We start from the raw sequence: 27,157 nt of genomic DNA, 5'->3' as shown, positions 1-27,157 counted from the left end.
TCTGCTTTATTCCATTTTGTAATGATACTAATATATCTTTTGTTGGCCTCGTTGTCATTGATGTCTATGTGGTGAATATTTATCCTGAAAGCAAAACACAATCTGAGAAATTTAAATCCATCTGGATGTATTTATGAGCCTGTTTCACACTGAGCTAGCTGGGGAAAGACTGAACAAAAAGATCATAAATAGATGTTATGTTTTCTAAAACAACCAGCGGCGTCCTCAAAGAACTAAAGCCTAAAAATAATAAATGACAATTTACATAGTTAATAATAATAGAGCTACATGAACCACTACTGTCATCCAGTAATGTTCTCGGTCAAAGTGGATAGTCTAATAATGTACTTTGTGGTCGAATGTAACTCAGTACTATTCAAATTTGAGATACTTGTATTATAAGTATTTCAAATTTAAGTAGCTTAATAGTTCTACTCCACTACATTTCAGGGGAACTATTGTGTTAGTAAGTACATTTAGCTGATTATACTTACATACTTTTACTAAAGTAAGGTTTTGAGTACATGGATTTATTTTTTTTACAGAATGGTATTAGTACTTTTAATGAAGTAAAGGATTGAAATACTTCCACCAGTGATGCTTTTACCACAGTGATGGTTTGCTGATTAAATATCATGTATAGATAATGAGATAATAATCAATATGACGGCTCAGTGGTGGTCTCAACCACAAGAGGGCACAGCAGGCTTTCAGACAGACCTACAGCTAAACACCAAACACTGTACTCCGTTTAAAGGCAAAGTCTGGTTTTATTTGCTGATTTTTAGCATCATGATTGTAGAAAACTTTGTTTTTCTGTTCTTTTAAACATGTTTGTGGAAAAACTGTCTTGCAGCAGATTTCCTGGTGTAAGCTTTCTGTGTCCACTAACCTCATAAATGAATAATAATTTTCTCTGTGTCTCTTCATATCAATAAACCCATGAAACTTCTTTACACTGTTGGGTAGTTTAAAATTACAGCATGAACACTGAACAAATCATCAATCTCAATAACAAATGTCATAATGAAATTACAAAATATATAAAAGGGTTTTGGAGCACAGCGTTGGAGGATTCATCTTACTGGATTTCATAACATCAAAGAACTTCTCACATTCAAGTAGATTAGAGGTCTTCAAGCACAACATTTAAAGCTTTTGTTAAGTCGATATTTATTGGAATCTATTCATTGTTGGATTTGGTGTTTTCATGGGATTTATTGGTTGGGAGAGACATTTAGAAAATGATTAACCCTTTAAAGAGGTTAGTGAACACAGAATGCTGACACCATGACGTCTGCTGCAGGGCAGTTGTTTTACCTGCTTTGAAACGTAGATATCTCGGACCAACGCCTAATTGTACGGAATGGATGCTTTGGGAAAAATTGGGACATTTTGGGTCTGGATCTAAAATCTCCAAAACCCTTTGGGCTGAGAGGCTGAAATGTGGACTGTACTATCTCCTCATAGTCTAGATCCAACGGTATGAAAATGAAGAGGATTGGAGGAAGGGAATTCTTTTGAATTCTCAGTGAAATAAGATGAAATCAAGGATTTGCCTGTTTTGACTGAAATTCAAAGTCCTCCGATTTGCATTAAACTCTGCTCACTTGTTGGGCTGTTCCCAGGTATGCCCTTTCCCAAGTTTCAACCTCTTGTTCCAGAGTACATTGGAGATATTGTTTGGGACAGATGGGAATAAAAGTGACCTTTATGACTATCCCTTGCTATTCCAAAACGGCCATTTTGACTACAAAAGGGGTTGGGACTATTGGCCTACATGGTCGGCCCATGCAAATGTAGGAGGAATGTCAGTTTTTGAGTTACATTAGAATTATTCCTTATAACTCCAAAAACTGACATTTCTAATACATTTTGAATGGGCCGGTCATTTATGCCAATTGTCCTACCCCAAAGCTCCCAAATGCCAGCAGGCCAGTTTTTACCAAACTTTTCTTTTAATTTTTATTACTTTAAAGCAAGGTAATGAAATGGATCCTTGTCATATTCAAAGAGGGTCATGTGAACATGAAATGTCTAACATTTGGTGCTTGTTGCTGCAAGTTAAGGTCCCCAAAAACAGGCCCAAAGGGCTTATTTGGTGCCATATTCCCTTATATTTGGGAATTATATGAGCTATGAAAGAATTGACATAATCTCTCAAATATTGGTCCAAGAGACCCCAGATTTTCGACAGACTTGTTGTACGGGCCCTAAAATAAGGTCATATGGCCAAAATCCCTCTAAACATCCTAGAACATTTTTTTGCCTGGATCAAACTCAGAGCACAGCATATTATGCTGTCAAAATGGATAAGTCTGACACAAGAGCACTTTCTTTTTCTAAACGTGTCGGAGCCCTGCTTTTTGAATATGTTGTAGCCACGCCCAAATGGGGCACATTCATGTTGGATGGTACTCTCTAGCACGTAGCATGCCTGCGGGAGAAGGGACAGTTGGACTACATTTTTATGGTAACTTTTGTCGGATAAATTGAATGGAAAACTATATCCCAAACGTCATTCCTTCAAACAGTCATAACTTCTCAGGACATGGTTGAAAATGCTTGGAAATTGCATAAAATATTCAATTTGAGGACTTGAATGAGCATCTTTTTCAGCAAGTCTGCAGACCCTCTGGAAAGCTATCTTCTTCTAACAACATGCTAATGACTTGAAACTACTTGAACCTTAAAGAGTGTCCTCTTGTGTCCACCATATGTCAATTGAATGTGTTTTTATAGGACCCAAGTACTGAATCTGGAGTAACCTTTCAAAAAGACCCGTTCCCTAATATGCCAAAAATGGCCATTTTGACTAAATTTGTATAGGCCGGTCATGAAGGGCAAAAGTCCCCCTCCTTCAAATGGCCATAACTTCTCAGAACATGAATGAAACTGCTTGGAAATGGCATGAAACCTTCCCGTTGATGACTTGATAAGTGCAGCAAGTCTGCAGACCCTTGTGAAAGCTATCTTTCTCCAGGAACTTGCTATTTTCCATGAAAGTCGTACTTAAAATCCATAATTGCATCCATTCGGCCTTTCGGCACTTAGTCCAACCTTTTACTAGGTTTCCAATGAAAGTCATACTTAAAATCCACAATAGCACCCTTTCGGCACTTAATTCAACCATTTCTTATGGTTCCCATGAAAGTCGTACTTAAAATCCATAAAAGGACCCATTCAGACTTTCAGCACATCAAATTGGTCAATACCGCCCCCCATAGGATTTGGTGATTCGAATACAGAGTTTGCCCCAAAGTCCTTATTGGGGCGCAACGGAAAAATGAGATGTCCTACTGGCGTCAAAAACATTTCCTTCGCAGAACAATTGTGACATGTCCCTTAGACAGCCAGCCCATATAAAAGTTGGGACATAACCCTGACATTCCCTAACAGTTATGTTAAAAAGAAATGAGTCTGGAAGAAGTTGAACAAGATTTCTACACTCATATTGCTGAACGTGAACAAATGAAACGAGACGCTGGAAATTGAATGCTGAAGCGTTTATTGCAGTAAAGTTAAGAGCTTGTGTTGGCAGGTTATCATGAACCAGAGTGGTCCACCTGCAGCTCAGCTGGTCAGCTGATTGGAAAAGTGAAAGCAAACATCAGCTGATGATGATCAAGCTCTCTTTTGACAGACAAAGTCCTTCTTCCCTGAGCAGCGGTTATCGTTCCACATTCCCCAGTCTGGAAAAAAAGAAAAGGTAGATTATATATTTACATTTCCTGCTTTGAGCAGAAGGATCATGGACCTCATGCAGGAATAATTTAGTCTTAAAGTTCTTGTTTCAACTCGATGAGGTCACATGATCAGGAGTAGATGCACATTCATGATAAGTGATCATCAGTGTAATCAAAAGCCCTAAATTACTTTATAAAGCCACATGTTTTATTGTTTTTAGTATTTTATTTATGGTTTGTCATCTCTGAGAGGTGGTATATTTAATAAATGTATTATTATTATTATTATTATTATTATTAATAATATTATTAATATTATTATGTTCCACTCTGTTTGTGGGCAACTTACATTCACAAAAATGTTCCAATAGTAAAAAGTTCACATCAAGGAAATCAGCAGAAACATAACACATGTAGTGTCAGTAGTGTTTGAGTTTATGAAATATAAATATTACTCTTAGGTTCACATCATTCTGTGACTCAACAGTAAAGTAGATTAATGCTCCGTAGAGCTGAAGGGAATTGTGGAATTAGGTAATAAATTCCTGTGGGTTCGTCACTATGAGCAACCTCTCTCATATACAGGTAGTCATGTGATCCTTCTTCATGTTAAAATATTCATGATTGCAGCTTTGAACTACAAATTCCTTCATAATAAATCGTGATAACTCTTAAGTCAAACAAGTTCTCTTAAATCTCTCGTGTGCAGATTAAGAACTACTCTGTTGGTGTGACTGGTTCTCAATGAGGCCCGATCTTCTTCAGATGCACTTTTGAATTATTCTAGTTTACAGACTTTTTTTTTCATATTCAAAAGTTACTTTTATATCATTTATTTTCCCTTACCAATAGCGTTCATCTCGACGCAGCACTCTTTTCTGAGATGATTGTCTGGTTGATTAGGAAGCCATCTAGCGTAGCCGAATTTAGATCCATCAGTGTATTTGAACCCACCCTGAAGAACACAAAGGTGAGGATCAGTGATGACATGTGACACATTCTCCTCTATGTATCGTCCATCAGGGTCTTTCCTCCCTCTGATCACAATGAGACGTTCACTACTTACCCTTGATCTCTTGCCTCCGATCCAAAAAGGTCGACGATCCAAACCAGAGATGTAGTTCAAGCTCAGACACATCACAAGAATATTCTCCTCCTCATTGTGTATCGACACCAGTTCAGCATTCACAGAGTGGCAGTAATCCTGAAATCAACAGAAATGTGAAAAAGTGTTTGTCTTCACCAGAACTTTATCAGAACATGTAAGAGATGATAAGGATAGATTTATCTTCCTTTTTTCTGATGCCTGTGTGTGTGTGTGTGCGTGTGTGTGTGTGTGTGTGCGTTTTATCACCTCTGCCTCTTTGAATGTTTTAGGAATCTCAAAGTATTTCATACAGCGATCCTTATCCAAGCGGATCCATTGATCATCCGCATCCATACAACCACCACTACAACTGTCAAGATTTTGGTCCATGCAAATTTCTTCAATTTCATCTGTGAAAACACAAGTTCTTCAATGACCACATTTCTTGGGTTTTAGTTGGATAATGATTTGCTGATAGCATAGTACTTACTTGAGGAAATTGCTGTCACGGTGTTGATGGTGCCCACCAACAGCAGGACAGCAGTTACCACAGCTGGATGCATGACTCAGACCTCACTAACTCTCAGTGCTTCTCAGCTGGAATATGACCTGGAAATGTGACAGTTTGAATGTATAAATGACTGAATGTTTAAGGTGGTTTAAGAAAACATAATCACTGGATCATATTCCTGTAATTCAGCTCTTTAAGTATGAGGCAGTTTGTATGAGCCAATCAGACTTCAGTATTCACTGAATCACCTGAGAGATATATGTGTTGTTCTGATATCCTAAAACAAAGAGAGAAGAAGAAGCTCACCACAGATGTGTTCTGGTCCCTCGTTGCTCTTCTGTCTGACTGTCAGGTGGATCTTCCTCTCACTCTTATACTCAACACTCATGGCCTGTGGACATGTCAATGTTCTGCCAATGTCACCAAATGGATCATTTTCATATGATTCATTATCAGAACAAACAGTAATAAAGTATTCCATGTGACTGAGAGACAGACTCTTGTTTAAGGTGTTCAACTGAAACTCACTTCAGCTGAGTTGGGGTTCTGTTTCATCCCACAGTAAACTGTCACTAAGCGTGTTTTCAACAACAACTCTCTCTGATTTCACTGTTAGAATTTAAATAAAACTGATAAACACAATAAATAAGTAATGTAAATGCATTTGTATCATTTCTTCCACTCACAGCTCATTAAAGAAATCTATTGACTACACAGTTTGGGTCTGATCCAACTCCCTGACTCAGATGTGGCTCCGCAAACAGAACAAAAGTAGTGACCCCCTTTTATTTTCAGACTGTCCCAAACAGAGTCCGTCTCTCTCTGTGTGAGACGATAAGATCAGTACTGAGTTCAGTTCAGGTGAGTGACATCACCTCGGGCCTAGAAACCGTTGAAATGTTTGAGGAACATTTGAATTCTTCACTTTATAGGAGGAAATTCAGAGCCGGGAGGAAGTTCACATCGGTGAGAACCAACAAAGATAGTTTGCTTTGACAACACTGAATATTTAAAGTTGAAGGGTGGGGATAGCAAATATTCATAATTTTTACAATCTGGCTTTAATTCACCTCCTCACCATCTGCGTCTCCATAACGTTCGTATACGATCAGGTCAAAGTTTCCTGCCAAGTTCATTTTTAAAGATGAAAACGTTTGCGTGGGACGCAGAGTTGAAGCCTCTTTCAGGCCCAATTTGGTGCGTTCACAGCGGTTAGAAACAAAGACCCATGAACATCTCATCCACCACTGCTGGAACTATATTTTCTGGATCATGTTTTTTTTTCTCACACCCACCTCTGCGATGCTTTCCTTTTCTCTCCTTCCTATGTTTGAACACAGAGAGGTGGAAGGTTCACTTGTTTCTGACACAATGATGGCAGGCAACTCAAATGCTTTACTGTTTATTGTTGGGGCACGAATTCCAAAAGGAAAGCCATCGGGGTTAATATTGCACCACGGCCCCGTTTCACAAAGCATCCATCCATCCATCCATTTTCCTCCACGTATCTGGGGTCAGGTCGTGGTTACAGCAGGCCAAGCAGGCTGACCCAGACTTCCCTCTGCCCCGCTACATTTTCCAGCTCATTCTGGGGGATCCCGAGGCGTTCCCAGGCCAGCTGAGAGATGTAATCCCTCCAGCACGTTCTGGGTCTTCCCCGGGGTCTCCAACCAGTTGGGCGTGCCTGGAAAACCTCCAGTGGAAGGCGCCCAGGAGGCATCCTGACTAGATGCCTGAACCACCTCAGCTGACCCCTTTCGACGCAAAGGATTAGCGCCTCAACTCCAAGTTCCCTCAGGATGTCCGAGCTCCTTACCCTATCTCTAAGGCTGAGCCCAGCCACCCTACGGAGGAAACTCATTTTGGTTGCATGTAGCTGCAACCTTGTCCTTTCGGTCAAAGAGCTGGTCCACTGTTCCACGGCCCGGGACGGAATCCGCACTGCTCCTCTTGAATTCGAGGTTCGACAAATGGTCAGAGCCTCCTTTCCAGCACCCTGGCATAGGCCTTCCCCGGAAGGCTGAGTAGTGTGATACCCTGATAATTCGAGCACACTGTCCTGTGCCCCTTTTTGAAAATGGGAACCACCACCCCGGTCTGCCAGTCCATGGGCACTGATCCTGACCCCCAAGCGACATTGAAGAGGCGTGTCAGCGGATCTCATCCACCCCTTGTGCCTTGCCACCAAGGAGCTTTTTGACTACTTTCAGGCGCTGCATCCTCTCCAGAGGACATGTTGGTCGGGATTAGAAGTTCCTCAAAGTGCTCTTTCTACCGCCCGATGATGCCTCCCCGTCCGGGTCAGCAGTCCCCCTCACGCTGAGAACAGCCTGGGGTAGGCCCTGCTTTCCCTTCATGAACCGTCGGATGGTTTGCCAGAGGCCAACCGAAAGTCCTTCTCCATGGCCTCCCCGAACTCCTCCCATGCCCGAGTTTTAGCATCCGTGACCACCGCAGCAGCAGCCCTTCTGGCCTACCGGTACCTCTCAGCTGCTTCAGGAGACCCCTGAGCCAACCAGGCCCAAAAGGCCTCCTTCTTCAGCTTGACGGTTTCCCTCACCTCCGGTTTCCCTCACCTCCGGTGTCCACCACCGGGTTCCCGCCACGACAGGAAGCAATGACCTTCCAACCGCAACTCCTAGCAGCCGCTTCCAAAATAGAGCCTTTGGACATGGTCCACTTGGATTCCATGTCCCCAAACTCCCTCGGGATGTGTGAGAAGTTCTTCCGGAGGTGGGAGTTAAAGACCTCCCGGACAGGGGCTTCCGCCAGATGTTCCCAGTTCACCCTCACTACACGTTTGGTCTTGCCAAGTCTTTCCAGCCTGCTCCCCCGCCATTTGATACAACTCACCACCAGGTGGTTATCAGTTGACAGCTCTGCTCCTCTCTTCACCCGAGTGACCAAAACATACGGCCGCAGATCAGATGATACGATTACAAAGTCGATCATAGATCTCCGGCCTAAGGTGTTCTGGTAGCAGGTACATTTATGAGCCACCTTATGTTCGAACATGGTGTTCATAATGGCCAAACCGTGGCTAGCACATAGCCAATAGCGAGACACCACTCGGGTTCAGATCGGGCAAGCTGTTCCTCCCAATCACCCCCCGCCAGGTTTCTCCGTCATTGCCCATGTGACCGTTGAAGTCCCCCAGGAGAACTATGGAGTCGGCAGGCGGCGCCCTTTCCAGGACCCCTCCCACTGACTCCAAGAAGGCTAAAGGTAAAAAAAAAAAGAATCTACACGAAGCAAAACGCTAAAAATGTCATAACTCCTCTTACATATGTTTCAACCTGAACTCTTACTATGTACGAACTTCTGCTAGCTAGCTTTCTGTTTGACTAAAGTCACGCTGGCCCACTGACCAATCACGGCACACGTTAATGCTAAAAGCATTTTAATTTTGTGATTATAATCTTGTACACAAAACATTTCCTCATACCAGTTTCAGTCAGATGGGAAGAGAGAGAGAGAGAGAGAGAGAGAGAGAGAGAGAGAGAGAGAGAGAGAGAGAGAGAGAGAGAGAGAGACTTTGGAAGCCTGTTGGTATTTACCTGCTGTCTTTGTGGGGAGAGACCAACACATTCACTATGTCGCTCTCTCTGTTGTTACTGCTGGTCAGCGTCGCCCAGGCTTCTCATTTTTATGGGACAGTGATGAATTACTACCCAAAAACCCTGACGCATCTGGATCCATCACGGTACGTACACAGCTCCCCTCGTCAATATTAACCAATAGAATGTGACAAGACAGAAGAAAAGATCACTTTTAACTGTTTTAAATGAATGAATAAAAGCAGGAAATAAAAAGTGATAACAATAGTTCTGGGATGTGTCTCAACAATGTTTTAAATATACTACACAATAAAGGGTTTTAAGAATAACTTTCCATGAGGTTTTTTTCTGTGGAACCATCTAAACAGTTAGTCACAAAAAATGAAGCAAACTGATTCAATTTGAAACAATTTGGACATTTGATTGAAACAGTTAATAGAATATCTCGAAAACAGATTTAAAGCAATTCATCAGTAGGAAAGTCAAATGTTCCTCTCAAAATATAATTGAAGTAACAATATAAACATTTTGAATCTCTTAAAACAAAATATACATTAACATCAATGGGAACATTTGACCCAACTCTGGATGAAAATTGTTAAGCAGCTACAATGACAGACTTTCACATCTTTTCATCAAAATGTGGCTGATTCCAATGTCTGCTAACTGGAAGTGACACATTTCCAATATCTCTGTAGAAGACAGTTTGGGTTGATCTAATCCAGCATTTGTAGCTTTACCTATGAAAAATAATGAGGATATCCCACAACATTTATTGTGTATGTAATCTTGAACGAGGAAGTATAAAGACCGCTAAATCACACACCGGGCGGGAGGGGAGGTCAACGGCTCCAACAAACTGATCTTTCTACCAGGAGACCGATGTTTGTTCCTAACGTGAAACGAGAAGTCAACGTTGATGTTTTTTGTCAAGTAACTTGCTAAATTCAGGAACGACACTTCTGGGTTACTTTAATCCAGGAGATGATCTTTTTCTAAACTTAACTAAGTATTTCAGCATCTTTTATTCAACCTAAGTAAGCTGTTTCCTTTGAGGACGTAAGTTTATTTTGTATTCATGTAACAAATGGAATTGTTTCTGGACTTCTGTAGGAAAACGCAAAAAAAATGAGGAATTACTTTTCATAATAAATCATACAAGCCTTTGTATGAGGAAATATTTCACAGTTTTATAATACATTCAGTCCAAACACCACTACTTTCCTTGGATACTATAAAACTGAAATATTACCTTCATGAAATCCCCACAAAAGTTAGTGATTTTCAGATGTTTTAACATCTTAGATGAGTGCAGGTGAAGGAAGGAAAAACTGACCTTCAGAGGACCAGAAATGAACCATGCACCAACCAACCTGGCCTCTGTCCTGTGTCTGTCTTCACAGTAAGATGTTTTCTTTGACTCGTCTCCACTGTGACACTACAGGTGGTCTTCCGCTATAAGCTGACCTTCCACAGGTGCACATATATCGACTCGTGGACCTGCCTCAGCGGGAACTGTGGGACCCAGATTCCTGTAGTGCTGAACATCGTGGACCAGGAGCTCAGTGGAGAGTGGTGTCAGAGAGAAGGAATCATGACTCGGCAGTTTCTCAGCAACGCTCCATTGCAGCTGCAGTGAGTGCACCAAATGAAGGATGTAGGCAAGGAAGTAGTTAAACCACATACAATTACAGACAAACCGACCAACAACAGACAAAAGACAGGACTGCAAACACACAAGAAAGGAATGAGACAACTAGACACAGGTGTGCAGACATTAAGGCAGGCTGGACACTGATTGGTGGTTGAGACAATGGCAACAAAAGAGGCTAAATAAATACAGGTGATACACAGAAAAAAAGGAGGGAAAAATCCCACAAGACAGGAAGTCAAACAAACACAGGACACAAGACGCAGGTACAAACTAAAACAGGAAGTGCAAACTAAAGTCTGTGACACATGTTTCTATTGTAACATTTTGCTATGATGGTTGTTTCCTTCAGTGTTCATTTCCTCATATTTGTGGCATCCCAACAACATTTTTAAAACTGTCAGTGCTGCTGCTCTATCATGTGAAATAATGATTAATTGGCACACTTTATATTCGGGGTTAAAAATGACTTTTTCATAATTTCCCCTGAAGGTTGACCAGTAGTGCCTGGATCAGTAACAAAAACAATGTTGTATTTTGGCAAGCTGTGACTTTGGTGGAGTTGAGGAACCGGTCGGAAACCGGCCGAGCCAACGGGTCCCCCCAGACCACCATTGTACCAGTTCGGAGGTAATTATACACTTTGAATCACAATACATATTTTATGTTGCTGAAATTATGACCTCACAACACATTTTTAAAAGAATAGAAGAAGAACAAATACATGAATTCTGGTTTATTTTAGTTGTTTAACTCAATTTAAACTTTTACCCTCCAAAAAAAGATACAAAAATACTTAAAAACAGCTTAAAGCATGAAATCTGCTGACTTGTGTTCAGGCTCAGATTCAAGCTTACGTTCATAAAGACGTCTGCAGTAAAGTTCCTGGTACAAACGTTGAGGAAGAAGTGAGTCAGGTTACATGAAGTATCTAACTCCAACAGAAAGACAGTCACTAGATTGTCTCTTGACATTGAATAGATACCTTTGTCGAGACAAAACTGAATCATCAGCAGCGAGTGGCTTCCTGGCTCAAGCTTTACATGGAAATGTTTCTCTCCATCAGAGTTCCTTCAAACTGTCAGAGAGATTTCCACCTGTTGGCGTTCGACCCCGACGGTGACGAGATCAAATGCAGATATGGAAACACAACGGCAGCAGAGTGTGACGTCTGCACACCGCCCTCCGTTCTCAGCCTCTCCTCAGTGAGCGAACACAAACACTGATGTTTTATAATCGCACCATTATAGTCCAATCATAATCCAGGATCAGATCCTTTACTGCAGTGAAAGTACTTAATCACACTGTGATAATACTACAAGTAAAAGATCGTCATATGTTTGTAGCGTCGCTGTCCTGTGAGAACCACGTATCTCTAAAAAGAACAACAGCTATGTGACGAAACATTTTCCAGCTGATCCAAGAGGCTTTTAAAGAGTTTATTTAGCTGTGAGACAAATGTAGTAAAAAGTACAATATTTATCTCTGAGAAGTAGTACAGTAAAAAGTACAATATTTATCTCTGAGATGTAGTACAGTAAAAAGTACAATATTTATCTACGAGATGTAGTGCAATAAAAAGCAATACTTTAGAGGAGGAGAAGAAGAAATAAATAGAATACAATGAAATACTTAATAAAATACAAGCACCTCAAGTACAGTTCTCAAGTAAATGTACATAGTTACATTCCACCTCTGGTTTCGGCTCACTTTGACCAAAAAGACCAAACTGATAAAACAAGCAAAAAAATGAAAATAGCTTTAAAACTGCGATTTTGTTCCAAATTAAATGTACATGTTGGGTATTTCATTAAGTGACAGAAAGTACATTATTTTGACCTCATGTCCCTTTTTGTCCTCTTGCAGTCCTGCACTCTGTCATTCAGCCCCACCAATAGCATTAACGAAGGTTCGTACGCTGTCCAGCTGGTGATGGAGGACTTTACCAGGCAGACCATCACCTTGACTCAAGACAACGGGTCTGCGACGATCTTAAACACAAACATCGCTATCAGCAAACTGCCTGTCCAGTTAGTTTTGACTGGTAATATTTGTTGTTTTGGCAGAACCTGGATAAATATACAATTAACATTGACGATTTTCTTTCAATAATGTTGATGATGGATTGGATGCTTCCTCTGCTAGCTAGCGCTTGATACTATTGCAAACATTATTACACTGCCTAAGTTACAGTAAGGGTACCAACAACTTTAATTTGCAAAATAAACACTTTTTCTAGAAAACCCCTTTTTAAGTAAAAAAAATGCCAAAGTTTGCAAATGTTAAATGCTGTACAAACTGAATAAAATAGTCTGAATTTGACATTATTAAAATTCACTGTTCCAGTAAAGTTGGGTAGGTCTTTATTCACTGTAACAATCATTGAAAAGCAACAGCACCATGTCTATACATTCAGTATACCTCCAGATTAGCTAACGTTAGTCAATGGTGTGCTAACATACTCTGCTAATGTTAGCTCCACAGATTTTTAGGTAGAAAGGAAACGTTTTAGAATCATATATATATATATATATATATATATATATATATATATATATATATATATATATATCACCAGCCTGAAAATTAAGAAAAATAGAAACGATTGCTTGAGCGTCTATGGAAAGGTCAATTGCTAGTTTGGTGTCTCTAACATTAAGCTCAATGTAAAGCTCCAGCAACCATGTTTGTTCCAGTCGATATAGTAGATGTGAAGATTTTTCACAGAGCAAGTGAAACTCTTGAGTCATTAAAGTCATTAGGATTCATCCTCTGGGCACCATGAATGTCTGTAAAGCATGTTATGGCAATCAAACGGTTTATAGAGATATTCTAGTCCAAACCAAAGTGGTGGACCGACAGGTGGATGGACGAACCGACTGGTATTTCCATCCTTAGAAAAAGTCTTGCTCGTCTTTATTGTTCCAGTGGATCCTGTGGTGCCGTCCTGCACAGAGGGACTCTATCTGCCCAAGTTCCTGCCTCCAACCCCAGCAAACAGAGCTCGGCTGTACACGCCTGTTGATCAGTCCCTGAATATCAGCATCATTGCTGAGGCAAATGTCTCCACGTAAGTCAAACATCAATTTCAAAGAAGGTTAATGATGCAGAATGTTAGAAAAACTTGTCCAAATAAATATGTTAGTCAATGGTTGCTCGGGAATTCAGGCGTACGAGGAAATTGATCTGTTGTTTTCTGTCAACACTGATGCATTGAACAGGTTTGACAAGACTGAAACAAGTGTAAAAACCAACCAACTGTATCAAATATAACAATGCAGTTTGCATTTAAAGCCAAAAAAACCCACAAAAAACGTCTTAGAGTACACTGTGTACAAGCGCCATGTTGTTTCAGTTGTAGTTTCACAAGCTCAGGGTTTTAAAGGTGATTACTGGTAAGATCCACCTACATGCAACAACGAGTGTGACTCTTATAAAAATGTATAAAAGTGAAAGAATTGCCATTGAGGAAACATTTGAAAGAAAAAGGAGCAAGGTAGCAGGTGAGGATTTTGATCATGCCATCATGGAAGACAGTTTGGCTTCATTTGTGGGTGTGGTGGTTTTTGGAAAGGTTATCTTAACGTGCCAAGACTTTTTTTCTTCTGTTTTTTAAAAGGATTTCCGAGCTGCTGTTCAGCGGGCCACACAACGTAAACCAGATTAGAGTAGGAGTAGTAGCAGGAGTAGGAGAGTACATCCTGAGATGGACGCCGTCTGAAAACGAAGATGGAGAAAGCCACCCCATCTGTTTCAGCTTCCAGGCAGCTTTCAAGTCAGTCACTTGTCCTACGCACATTTCCCTATAACACCGACTACTGACAACTATTATTCAGAATATGACAATTTTACAAATCTGATATGGTTCATGTAAGCATCATATTCCGTTTGGATATTCTGAATTAGGTCTTATTCCGAATGGAGCATTATCTGACTAAGACGTGTGATATGTTGATATTATTCTGGTTTTGGACATGTATACAGCTCACTCCTAATATGCGTCACTTTGCGACAGACACTTTTGCGTTGAACACAAACCAACTAGCCAATAGTTTGCAGAGCTGGAGTAGAGATGCATGCCCCAAAGAAAAGAAGGAGAAACCCACATACTTTTAAACATTATGAAGGACTTGGACATACACAAGTTTTAGGATATAATCAAATAACAACGCCGACCTTTTCAAGAAGGTGTTTGAAAGAATGAAAGACAATAATCTGACTGACGTTTGTGATAGTTAGCCTCCACCAGGTGAGGGACAGCCACTGTAGACAATGCTTGTGATTCCACCAGATGCAGTGCGTTTCAGAAGCAGTTTTCTCTATTCCTTTAATATGAAGGAGAGCTATAGCAAGAAAGACTATGCCTTTTAATAACTTAAAATAATTTAGTATCATTGACACAATTTTGTAACTGAGCTATCGTACTGATTTATCTCCACAGTTCAGTCAAGTATCACTCTGAGCTCCGATGTGTCATTGTGAGTGTTGGAAACGGTGAGTGGAACTCCTCGTTGTTTTTTTATGTTGTTGGATTGATAAAGTTCACTTGTAATCTTTACACAATTCTTTTTACAGACCCAATGACAACCACAACCAATCATTTAATAACTACACCAGTGGCAACATCCACCATCACTACAAAAATCACAACAACCACACAAGCTACAACAACTACTCCATCCACATCAATTATCCCACTATCAACAATCGTTGCACAAACTGCAACTGCAAAAACATTTCCTTCAACAACTAACCCACTAACTACAACGAGCACCACACCAGCTACAACAACCACGCAGACAACAACCCCCATTCCCTCAATGACTACCCCACTAACTACAACCAGCACCACACCAGCTACAACAACCACGCAAACTACAGGCCCCATTCCCTCAATGACTACCCCACTAACTACAACCGGCACCACACCAACTACAACAACCACGCAAACTACAACCCCAATTCACTCAAAGACCACCCCACTAACTACAACCAGCACCACACCAGCTACAACAACCACGCAAACTACAGCCCCCATTCCCTCAATGACTACCCCACTAACTACAACCGGCACCACACCAACTACAACAACCACGCAAACTACAACCCCAATTCACTCAAAGACCACCCCACTAACTACAACCAGCACTACACCAGCTACAACAACCGCGCAGACAACAACCCCCATTCCCTCAATGACTACTCCACTAACTACAACCAGCACCACACCAGCTACAACAACAACGCAAACTACAGCCCCCATTCCCTCAATGACTACTCCACTAACTACAACCGGCACCACACCAGCTACAACAACCACGCAAACTACAGCCCCCATTCCCTCAACGACTACCCCACTAACTACAACCAGCACTACACCAGTTGAAACAAACGCGCAAAGTACAACCCCCATTCTCTCAATGATTACCCTACTAACTAGAACCAGCACTACACCAGCAAAAACTACAACCCCCATTGCCTCAATGACTACCCCAGTAACTACAACCAGCACTACACCAGCTACAACAACCGCACAAACTACAACCCCCATTCCCTCAATGATTACCCCACTAACTACAAACAGCACTACACCAGCTACAACAACAGCACAAACTACAATCCCCATTCCCTCAACGACTACCCCACTAACTACAAACAGCTCTACACCAGTTACAACAACCTCGCAAACTACAACTCCCATTCCTTCAACGACTACCCCACTAACTACAACCAGCACTACACCAGCTTCAACAACTACACAAACTACAACCCCCATTCCCTCAACAACTACCCTTCTAACTACAACCAGCATGACAACAGCTACAACAACCGCACAAACTACAACCCACATACCCTCAACAGCTACCCCACTAACTACAACCAGCACTAAACCAGCTAATACAACCGCGCAAACTACAGCCCCCATTCCCTCAACGACTACCCCACTAACTACAACCAGCACTACAACAACTATAAAAACTACAATCCCCATTCCCTCAACGACTACCCCACTAACTACAACCAGCGCTACACCAGCTACAACAACCATGCAAACTACAGCCCCTATTCCCTCAACGACTACCCTACTAACTACAACCAGAGCTACACCAGCTACAACAACCGCGCAAACTACATTCCCCATTCCCTCAACGACTACCCCACGAACTACAATCAGCAATACAACAACTATACAAACTACAACTCCCATTCCCTCAACGACTACCCCACTAACTACAACCAGCACTACACCAGCTACAACAACCGCGCAAACTACAGCCCCCATTTCCTCAACGACTACCCCACTAACTACAACCAGCGCTACACCAGCTACAACAACCACGCAAACTACAGCCCCCATTTCCTCAACGACTACCCCACTAACTACAATCAGCACTACACCAGCTACAACTACTGCGGAAACTACATTCCCCATTCTCTCAACGACTACCCCACTAACTACAATCAGCACTACAACAACTATACAAACTAAAATCCCCATTCCCTCAACAACTACCCCACTAACTACAACCAGCACTACACCAGATACAACAACCGCACAAAGTACAGCCCCCATTCACTCAACAACTACCCCACTAACTACAACCAGCACTACACCAGCGACAACAAACGCGCAAACTACAGCCCACATTCCCCCAACGACTACCCCACTAACTACAACCAGCACTACAACAACTATACAAACTACAATCCCCATTCTCTCAACGACTACCCCACTAACTACAACCAGCGCTAAACCAGCTACAACAACCGCGCAAACTACAGCCCCAATTCACTCAACGTCTACCCCACTAACTACAACCAGCACTACAACAACTATACAAACTACAACCCCCATTCCCTCAATGACTACCCCACTAACTACAACCAGCACTACACCAGCTACAACAACCGCGCAAACTACAGCCCCCATTCCCTCAACGACTACCCTACTAACTACAACCAGAGCTACACCAGCTACAACAACCACGCAAACTACAGCCCCCATTCCCTCAACAACTACCCCACTAATTACAACCAAATCTACAACAACCGCGCAAACTACAGCACCCATTCCCTAAACGACTACCCCACTAACTACAACAAGCACTACACCAGCTACAACAACCGCGCAAACTACAGCCCCCATTCCCTCAACGACTACCCTACTAACTACAACCAGCGCTACACCAGCTACAACTACCACGCAAACTACAGCCCCCATTCCCTCAACGACTACCCCACTAACTAAAACCAAATCTACAACAACTATACAAACTACTGTCCCCATTCCCTCAACGACTACCCCACTAACTACAACCAGCACTACACCAGCTACAACAACCATACAAACTACAGCCCCCATTCCCTCAACGACTACCACACAAACTACAACCAGCACTACAACAATTATACAAACTACAACCCCCATTCCCTCAACGACTACCCCACTAACTACAACCAGCACTACACCAGCTACAACAACTGCGCAAACTACAGCCCCCATTCCCTCAACGACTACCCCACTCACTACAACCATCGCTACACCAGCTACCACAACCACGCAAACTACAGTCCCCATTCCCTCAACGACTACCCCACTAACTACAACCGGCACTACAACTATACAAACTACAATCCCCATCCCCTCAACGATTACCCCACTAACTACAACCAGCACTACACCAGCTAAAACAACCACCCAAAATACAGCCTCCATTCCCTCAACGACTACTCGACAAATTACAACCCCCATTCCCTCAACGACTACCCCACTAAATACAACCAGCACTACACCACTTAAAACAACCGCACAAACTATAGCCCCCATTCACTCAAAGACTACCCCACTAACTACAACCAGCACTACACCAACTACAACAACTTCACAAACTACAACCCCCATTCTCTCAACAACTACCCCAACAACTAAAATCAACACTCTACTAGCTACAACAACCGCACAAACTACAATCCCCATTCCCTCAACGACTACCCCACTAACTACAACCAGCACTACACCAGATACAACAACCGCGCAAAATACATCCCCCATTCCCTCAACGACTACCCCACTAACTACAACTAGCACTACAACAACTATACAAACTATAATCCCCATTCTCTCAACGACTACCCCACTAACTACAACCAGCGCTACACCAGCTACAACCGCGCAAACTACAGCCCCAATTTCCTCAACGTCTACCCCACTAACTACAACCAGCACTACAACTATGCAAACTACAATCCCCATTCCCTCAACGACTATCCCACTAACTACAACCAGCACTACACCAGCTACAACAACCCCGCAAACTACATTCCCCATTCCCTCAACGACTACCCCACTAACTACAACCAGCACTACACCAGCTACAACAACCACGCAAACTACAGCCCCCATTCCCTCAACGACTACCCCACTAATTTCAACCAAATCTACAACAACCGCGCAAACTACATTCCCCATTCCCTCAACGACTACCCCACTAACTACAACCAGCACTACAACAACTATACAAACTACAGTCCCTATTCCCTCAACGACTACCCCACTAACTACAACCAGCACTACACCAGCTACAACAACCGCGCAAACTACAGCCCCCATTCCCTCAACGACTACCACACTAACTACAACCAGCACTACTCCAGGTACAACAACCGCACAAACTACAGCCCCCATTCACTCAAAGACTACCACACTAACTACAACCAGCGCTACACCAGCTACAACAACCACCCAAACTACAGCCCCCATTCCCTCAACGACTACCCCACTAACTACAACCAGCACTACACCAGCTACAACAAAAGACACCACTGCTTCCCAGCACCTTCAACAGACGTTTCAAACACAAGTAAGTATGACAAATGGTGACGTACATTATTTAATTATCTCTTAATTATACATAGCTAAGGGTGGGAGCTAAGTGAGAATAATGAGTTGTCTGAGAATCAGTTTCAGCAGCCTCCTGGCCTGCATTGTAATGTTTGGACACTGTGCTTCTAGTTGTTGCTCTGAGAATGAGACTTTCGTCTTCGTCTCCACTCTCTGAGGACTACATCAGGAGTACCCTCATACAACAGGTCAGCCTCTTATCTAATCAGAAATCAAAGCATGTCAAAGCATCATATAACTGCTCCTGCTGTGGCTAGTTTGGAGGTTTAATTATGTTAGTGGTCTTACTATGAACACGTTCGATGATTCAGAAATACATTAAAACAATCACAGATCTCCCTCTTTACACTCAACCATCTGATAAGGCAGTGATCACATCTCAGCACCACTGTTGCGTTTTTCTTCTCCAGATAAGAGATGAACTGGTGAGGAGAGGGCTGCCATCAGACATGACTGTACGCCTCGTCAGAAGTGTGTAATCAAAATTCACAATCTCAGTGACCCAACATGATTCAACATGAACATATATTTAACCTCTGAAGGGGCATTTCGTTTTAATTTGTGAGTCAAATTTACAACGACAATGTCAACACTTTTACTTTCCATTTTAAACGGACATAAGAATAAATCTTGCAAGATTAATTTTACTTTTGTGAAACAAATATGGCACAAGTTATGAAATATATATTCCAGACTAGCCAGAACATTTGGTCATTATATTGAATATTTAAAAATGTTTACAGTGTGTGAGAAGAATGCTGTTGTATGCTTTCATGTGAAAATCATTGACTTCCTGTTCCTGTTGTAGTGCGTTTAAGTGTTTCTGCTTCCTTTGATTTTACGTCTTATACGTACTTGTTATTTGTCTATTTGTAATAAAGCCAAAGCAACTTACAAAGAGAAATTTTTATTTTTATTTTTTAGATTTTCAAAAGGTCACATTGGAGTATCACTATATACAAAACACACTCTATATAAACAAAGCCATAACTACATGCATATATATATATATATATATATATACATACATATATATATACAAATGTTTCCTCAATAAAAACAGGAGATCCATTAACAAGCAAATAAATACATTATTGAAAAATTAAAATAAAAAAAAGTCAATAGTAAATTAAAACACAAGAAAATTTACGAATAAGTAAATATCAGCACAAATACACAACGCACTTCAAAATATGACACAAATGTCTGTTTATCTGGGATTTCATGACAGTAAGAGCATGTGAACGCAGCTCCCACTGTTCATCAATATAATGCACTGTAACTCTGAGGTGACGACGGTTACCCAGCGATGTCCGGTAGTCTCCAGTGAGATCAACAGGCGGTGCACGTTGTAACGCCATCACTTTTGTAGTCCTCTCCTTTTGGGAGGCTCATACGTGCCGTAATTTGTTACGATCCTAAAGGTGTGTTCACACCAAACGCGACGCGAACGCACCTTGAGAACGTTCCTCAGACCGACATCTTCCACAATACTAATCAGCCTGCAGTTTCTATCTATCCGCTTCTCTGTGGCATTTGTTAGCTTGTCTTGCTTTTGTCTATCTATACTTCTCCCACACGTTGCATCCAACATAGTCTGCTGAAGCCTCCCTCCACCATTTGTTTGGATGATTCAGTGGCATCAATGTTTTTGTAAAAACTGTGTTAGTGTGCTATAAAATAATTGTCGGCGTTAATTAATGAATGCGATAATAACGCATTATGTTGCCCAGCATTATTCATATTCATAGAGTTTTTGGAGCACAGCGTTGGAGGATTCATCCTACTGGATTTCATAACATCAAAGAACTTCTCACATTCATGTAGATTAGAGGTCTTCAAGCACAACATCTAAAGCTTTCGTTAAGTTGATATTTATTGGAATCTATTCATTGTTGGATTTGGTGTTTTCATGGGATTTATTGGTTGGTAGAGACATTTAGAAAATGATTAACCCTTTAAAGAGGTTAGTGAACACAGAATAGTGACACCATGACGTCTGTTGCAGGACAGTTGTTTTACCACAGTTATGTTAAAAAGAAATGAGTCTGGAAGAAGTTGAACAAGATTTCTACACTCATATTGCTGAACGTGAACAAATGAAACGAGACGCTGGAAATTGAATGCTGAAGCGTTTATTGCAGTAAAGTTAAGAGCTTGTGTTGGCAGGTTATCATGAACCAGAGTGGTCCACCTGCAGCTCAGCTGGTCAGCTGATTGGAAATGTGAAAGCAAACATCAGCTGATGATGATCAAGCTCTCTTTTGACAGAAAAAGTCCTTCTTAACTGAGCAGTTCTGATCGTTCCAGCTTCCCCAGTCTGGAAAAGAAGAAAAGGTAGATTATATATTTACATTTCCTGCTTTGAGCAGAAGGATCATGGACCTCATGCAGGAATAATTTAGTCTTAAAGTTCTTGTTTCAACTCGATGAGGTCACATGATCAGGAGTAGATGCACGTTCATGATAAGTGATCATCAGTGTAATCAACAACCCTAAATTACTTTATAAAGCCACATGTTTTATTGTTTTTAGTATTTTATTTATGGTTTGTCTTCTCTGAGAGGTGGTATATTTAATAAATGTATTATTATTATTAATAGTATTATTAATATTTTTATGTTCCACTCTGTTTGTGGGCAACTTACATTCACAAAAATGTTCCAATAGTAAAAAGTTCACATCAAGTAAATCAGCAGAATCATAACACATGTAGTGTCAGTAGTGTTTGAGTTTATGAAATATAAATATTACTCTTAGGTTCACATCATTCTGTGACTCAACAGTAAAGTAGATTAATGCTCCGTAGAGCTGAAGGGAATTGTGGAATTAGGTAATAAATTCCTGTGGGTTCGTCACTATGAGCAACCTCTCTCATATACAGGTAGTCATGTGATCCTTCTTCATGTTAAAATATTCATGATTGCAGCTTTGAACTACAAATTCCTTCATAATAAATCGTGATAACCCTTAAGTCAAACAAGTTCTCTTCAATCTCTCGTGTGCAGATTAAGAACTACTCTGTTGGTGTGACTGGTTCTCAATGAGGCCCGATCTTCTTCAGATGCACTTTTGAATTATTCTAGTTTACAGACTTTTTTCATATTCAAAATTCCCTTACACCAAACATTCATCTCGACGCAGCCCTCTTGTCCACGATGATTGTCTGGTTGTTCAGGAAGCCATCTAGCGTAGTCAAATTCAGATCCATCAGTGTATATGAACCCCTCCTGAAGAACACAAAGGTGAGGATCAGTGATGACATGTGACACATTCTCCTCTATGTATCGTCCATCAGGGTCTTTCCTCCCTCTGATCACAATGAGGCGTTCACTGCTTACCCCTGATCTCTTGCCTCCGCTCCAAAATGGTTGAGGTTGTGAATCAGAGTTGTATTTCAAGCTCAGACACATCACAAGAATATTCTCCTCCTCATTGTGTATCGACACCAGTTCAGCATTCACAGAGTGGCAGTAATCCTGAAATCAACAGAAATGTGAAAAAGTGTTTGTCTTCATCAGAACTTTATCAGAACATGTAAGAGATGATAAGGATAGATTTATCTTCCTTTTTTCTGATGCCTGTGTGTGTGTGTGTGTGTGTGTGTGTGTGTGTGTGTGTGTTTTATCACCTGTGCCTCATGGAAAGTACTAGGAATCTTGAAGTATTTCACACAGCGATCACAATCCATGCGAATCCATTCACCAGCCTTACAACCACGACCACAACTCTCAAGATTTCGGTCCTTGCACATTTTTTGAACTTCATCTGTGAAAAAACAAGTTCTTCAATGACGAAGTTTCTTGGGTTTTAGTTGGATAATGATTTGCTGATAGCATAGTACTTACCGGTGCTCCATGCTGTCACGGTGTTGATGGTGCCCACCAACAGCAGCACAGCAGCTACCACAGCTGGATGCATGACTCAGACCTCACTAACTCTCAGTGCTTCTCAGCTGGAATATGACCTGGAAATGTGACAGTTTGAATGTATAAATGACTGAATGTTTAAGGTGGTTTAAGAAAACATAATCACTGGATCATATTACTGTAATTCAGCTCGAGGCCTATTTGCAGGCCTCAGCTCGAATAAAGATAAGAAATACCTAATTAATTGTATAAAAAAAAAAAAAAAAAAAAAATTATATATTTTTGAGATGAGAAAAATCATGGAACTATCAGAATACATGTTACTGGTTCACATAAGATAAGGATGGAACACAGCAGAACTTGGAAAACTCAAAAGCTCGATCTTGAAAAACAGCACTTTTAGGGTATTGTTTTTTGGAAAGTATGGGTATCCAAGACTTTTAATATGCTGAGCTCTTAGAACAACTGATATAGGCTCTATATACACAGCTATACATAGATACAGTGAAACATTTATGAAATATAGAGCATTTCAAATTAGAAAACTGATCAAATACTCCAATATTTGAATAAAAAAGTATTTTTTCAATTCAAAAACACTCTATATCACTTCTATGTATCACTCATGATGTTCATTGAATCAATAGACCGAAGATTGGACCTTTTTTGAGTGTTTTAAGCTCTTTCTAAGCCCTTTTTAGTTGTTTAGTTTAAGGTCAAATACTGCTTCAGACTCTCTGTTCAGGGCTGTATCTCAGCCCCCCCTTCTCCGATTTTCACCATTGAGACATCCTTCGAACCGTAGGAGCCAATAGAATTGCCTGGAATTGAAAGCTAGATGATTGACAGCACTATTAGCCAATAAAGCTCAAAAAGGTCCAGCTCTGAAATCTGATTTGCTGAGCTTCCAACCCTCCCAAGAATCCGAGGAGTGTCGGAGAGACACGAATCGAACGGATTCACACGGAGCACCAGCAGCTGGACAAACATGCGTTGGAAGTACGGAGATATTCCATTTTTTCGCTGAGATTCGACCAAAAGTAAGTACAATATTCGATGAAAGCTGTGTGACTTTTTGTGTTCGAAGCTGAATATCTCTGCGATGGTTTACCGGGGAGAGAAATGGAAACTATGTCCGTAATCTCCGTCAGGCGCTCGTGCTTTTTCATGCTGCATGTTTGTAGGTAGCACGTTGCTAACGGAGTGTAGCAGCCTTTTTCTCCGGTCTGTCCCAGTCATATCGAGTATGATTTATGATATTTTGTTATTTGTTTGCTTGGCTGATGGGAGATGTGTTTGTCTCATGTAGAAGTGACCTAGTTCATGTTGTTCCCAGGACACTGAGGTTTCTGCAGAACTATAACATCACTATATTCGTTCTTCGTGGGTTCTCTGCCAGTTACTTTTCACACAAAACTCTCTAAGTTTTGATGTACTCTGCGTCCAAATGGGGGACCTACGGGTGTATCTGGTTTTAAGTATGAGGCAGTTTGTATGAGCCAATCAGACTTCAGTATTCACTGAATCACCTGAGAGATATATGTGTTGTTCTGATATCCTAAAACAAAGAGAGAAGAAGAAGCTCACCACAGATGTGTTCTGGTCCCTCGTTGCTCTTCTGTCTGACTGTCAGGTGGATCTTCCTCTCACTCTTATACTCAACACTCATGGCCTGTGGACATGTCAATGTTCTGCCAATGTCACCAAATGGATCATTTTCATATGATTCATTATCAGAACAAACAGTAATAAAGTATTCCATGTGACTGAGAGACAGACTCTTGTTTTAGGTGTTCAACTGAAACTCACTTCAGCTGAGTTGGGGTTCTGTTTCATCCCACAGTAAACTGTCACTAAGCGTGTTTTCAACAACAACTCTCTCTGATTTCACTGTTAGAATTTAAATAAAACTGATAAACACAATAAATAAGTAATGTAAATGCATTTGTATCATTTCTTCCACTCTCAGCTCATTAAAGAAATCTATTGACTACACAGTTTGGGTCTGATCCAACTCCCTGACTCAGATGTGGCTCCGCAAACAGAACAAAAGTAGTGACCCCCTTTTATTTTCAGACTGTCCCAAACAGAGTCCGTCTCTCTCTGTGTGAGACGATAAGATCAGTACTGAGTTCAGTTCAGGTGAGTGACATCACCTCGGGCCTAGAAACCGTTGAAATGTTTGAGGAACATTTGAATTCTTTACTTTATAGGAGGAAATTCAGAGCCGGGAGGAAGTTCACATCGGTGAGAACCAACAATGATAGTTTGCTTTGACACACTGAATATTTATAGTTGAAGGGTGGGGATAGCAAATATTCAACGCACTCAAGTCCCTAAACGGCCTTTTAAATGTTCCTTAGCTTCATGTCGTGTCTGGTTCTACTTGAGCCCAGATGTCATAAAATGGTCTTTTTGGGTGAAAACATTTGACTTTAAATGAGTCACAAGGAGAGACTTTTGCTTTACTAACGTGTAACGTGAAGTGAAAGTAAATCCTGATCAATTTTTCTCACATTCTAATTTTTACAATCTGGCTTTAATTCACCTCCTCACCATTTGAATCTCCATAACATTCGTATACGATCGGGTCAAAGTTTCCTGCCAAGTTAATTTTTAAAGATGAAAACGTTTGCGTGGGATGCAGCGTTGAAGCCTCCTTCAGGCCCAATTTGGTGCGTTCACAGTGGTTAGAACCAAAGACCCATGAACATCTCATCCACCACTGCTGGAACTGGATTTTCTGGATCATGTTTCTTTTTCTCACACCCACCTCTGCGATGCTTTTCTTTTCTCTGCTTCCTCTGTTTGAACACAGAGAAGTGGACGGTTCACTTGTTTCCGACACAATGATGGCAGGCAACTCACATGCTTTACTGTTTATTGTTGGTGCACGAATTCCATAAAGGAAAGCCATCGGGGTTAATATTGCGCCACGGCCCCGTTTCACAAAGCATCCATCCATCCATCCATTTTCCTCCACGTATCTGGGGTCAGGTCGTGGTGACAGCAGGCCAAGCAGGCTGACCCAGACTTCCCTCTGCCCCGCAACATGTTCCAGCTCATTCTGGGGGATCCCGAGGCGTTCCCAGGCCAGCTGAGAGATTTAATCCCTCCAGCGTGTTCTGTGTCTTCCCCGGGGTCTCCTACCAGTTGGGCGTGCCTGGAAAACCTCCAGTGGGAGGCGCCCAGGAGGCATCCTGACTAGATGCCTGAACCACCTCAGCTGACTCCTTTCAATGCGAAGGAGTAGCGCTTCAACTCCAAGTTCCCTCCTGATATCCGAGCTCCTTACCCTATCTCTAAGGCTGAGCCTGGCCTCCCTACAGAGGAAGGTCATTTTGGCCGCTTATAGCTGCATCCTTGTCCTTTCGGTCACGACCCAGAGTTCATGACCATAGGTGAGCGTTGGAACGTAGACCGACCGGTAAATTCACCAAGAAGGTCCAGTGCAGTGCCTGCTTTACTGCTGCAGCCACACTGATCCGAATGTCGATATCCCGCTCCATCTTACCCTCACTTGTGAACATGACCCCGAGATACTTGAACTCCTTTGCTTGCTTTAGGCACTCCGTCCCCTCCTGGAGGGAGCAATCCACTGGTTTTCGGCAGAGCACCATGGCCTCAGATTTAGAGGTGCTAACTCTCATCCCCGTTGTTTCACACTCTGCTACAAACTGCCCCAGTGAATGTTGGAGGTCACGGAGGATCCGAGGAACCCAACAGGACCACATCATCTGCAAACAGCAGAGAACTCCAGTGCAAAGACCTCAGAACTGGAGTGATGTGATTCACTTTCTTGGACTTAGTGAGGACTCGAGCTGCAGCGTTCTGATTCAGCTGCAGCTTTCTGATTGACTTTTTACAGAGACCTGTATACACACCGTTACAGTT

At 41.6% G+C, this 27,157-nt stretch overlaps 3 protein-coding genes across 4 annotated transcripts; 1 reads left to right on the top strand and 2 right to left on the bottom strand.

Moving 5' to 3' along the window:
- Nucleotides 1-3,504: 3,504 nt before the first annotated feature.
- LOC137874462 (C-type isolectin Sp-CL4-like) lies at nt 3,505-8,910 on the bottom strand. Its single transcript, XM_068713146.1, has 7 exons — nt 8,842-8,910; nt 5,591-5,675; nt 5,264-5,382; nt 5,041-5,183; nt 4,753-4,890; nt 4,533-4,641; nt 3,505-3,692 (listed from the first exon to the last, which is right to left on the bottom strand). Exons 3-7 carry the CDS (start codon nt 5,334-5,336, stop codon nt 3,625-3,627), a joined length of 531 nt encoding a protein of 176 aa, XP_068569247.1. The 5' UTR covers nt 5,337-5,382; nt 5,591-5,675; nt 8,842-8,910; the 3' UTR covers nt 3,505-3,624.
- A 7,065-nt stretch (nt 8,911-15,975) lies between these two features.
- LOC137874808 (GATA zinc finger domain-containing protein 14-like) lies at nt 15,976-19,815 on the top strand. The gene is made up of 7 exons (XM_068713777.1): nt 15,976-15,987; nt 16,077-16,300; nt 16,412-16,757; nt 17,457-17,621; nt 17,814-18,053; nt 18,579-19,353; nt 19,805-19,815. The coding sequence occupies exons 1-7, from the start codon at nt 15,976-15,978 to the stop codon at nt 19,813-19,815; spliced, it is 1,773 nt and encodes a 590-aa protein (XP_068569878.1).
- Nucleotides 19,816-21,519: 1,704 nt separating this feature from the next.
- On the bottom strand, nt 21,520-25,003 carry LOC137874463 (C-type isolectin Sp-CL4-like). Of its 2 annotated transcripts, XM_068713147.1 has the most exons (6): nt 24,851-25,003; nt 23,243-23,361; nt 23,026-23,162; nt 22,736-22,873; nt 22,516-22,624; nt 21,520-21,714 (listed from the first exon to the last, which is right to left on the bottom strand). In XM_068713147.1, exons 2-6 carry the CDS (start codon nt 23,313-23,315, stop codon nt 21,647-21,649), a joined length of 525 nt encoding a protein of 174 aa, XP_068569248.1. In that variant the 5' UTR covers nt 23,316-23,361; nt 24,851-25,003; the 3' UTR covers nt 21,520-21,646. The 2 variants fall into 2 exon arrangements, with proteins under 2 accessions (XP_068569248.1, XP_068569249.1); XM_068713148.1 differs by lacking the exon at nt 24,851-25,003 and having other exon boundaries at nt 23,243-23,514.
- Nucleotides 25,004-27,157: the final 2,154 nt, after the last annotated feature.

This window comes from Cebidichthys violaceus, unplaced genomic scaffold (genome assembly GCF_023349555.1).
Source record: "Cebidichthys violaceus isolate CVI_PGR_0920_01 unplaced genomic scaffold, fCebVio1.0.p SCAF_19, whole genome shotgun sequence".
Lineage (NCBI taxonomy): Eukaryota > Metazoa > Chordata > Actinopteri > Perciformes > Stichaeidae > Cebidichthys > Cebidichthys violaceus.
Note: the sequence above shows the minus strand (reverse complement) of the source record. Positions and strands in the feature narration are given on the sequence as shown.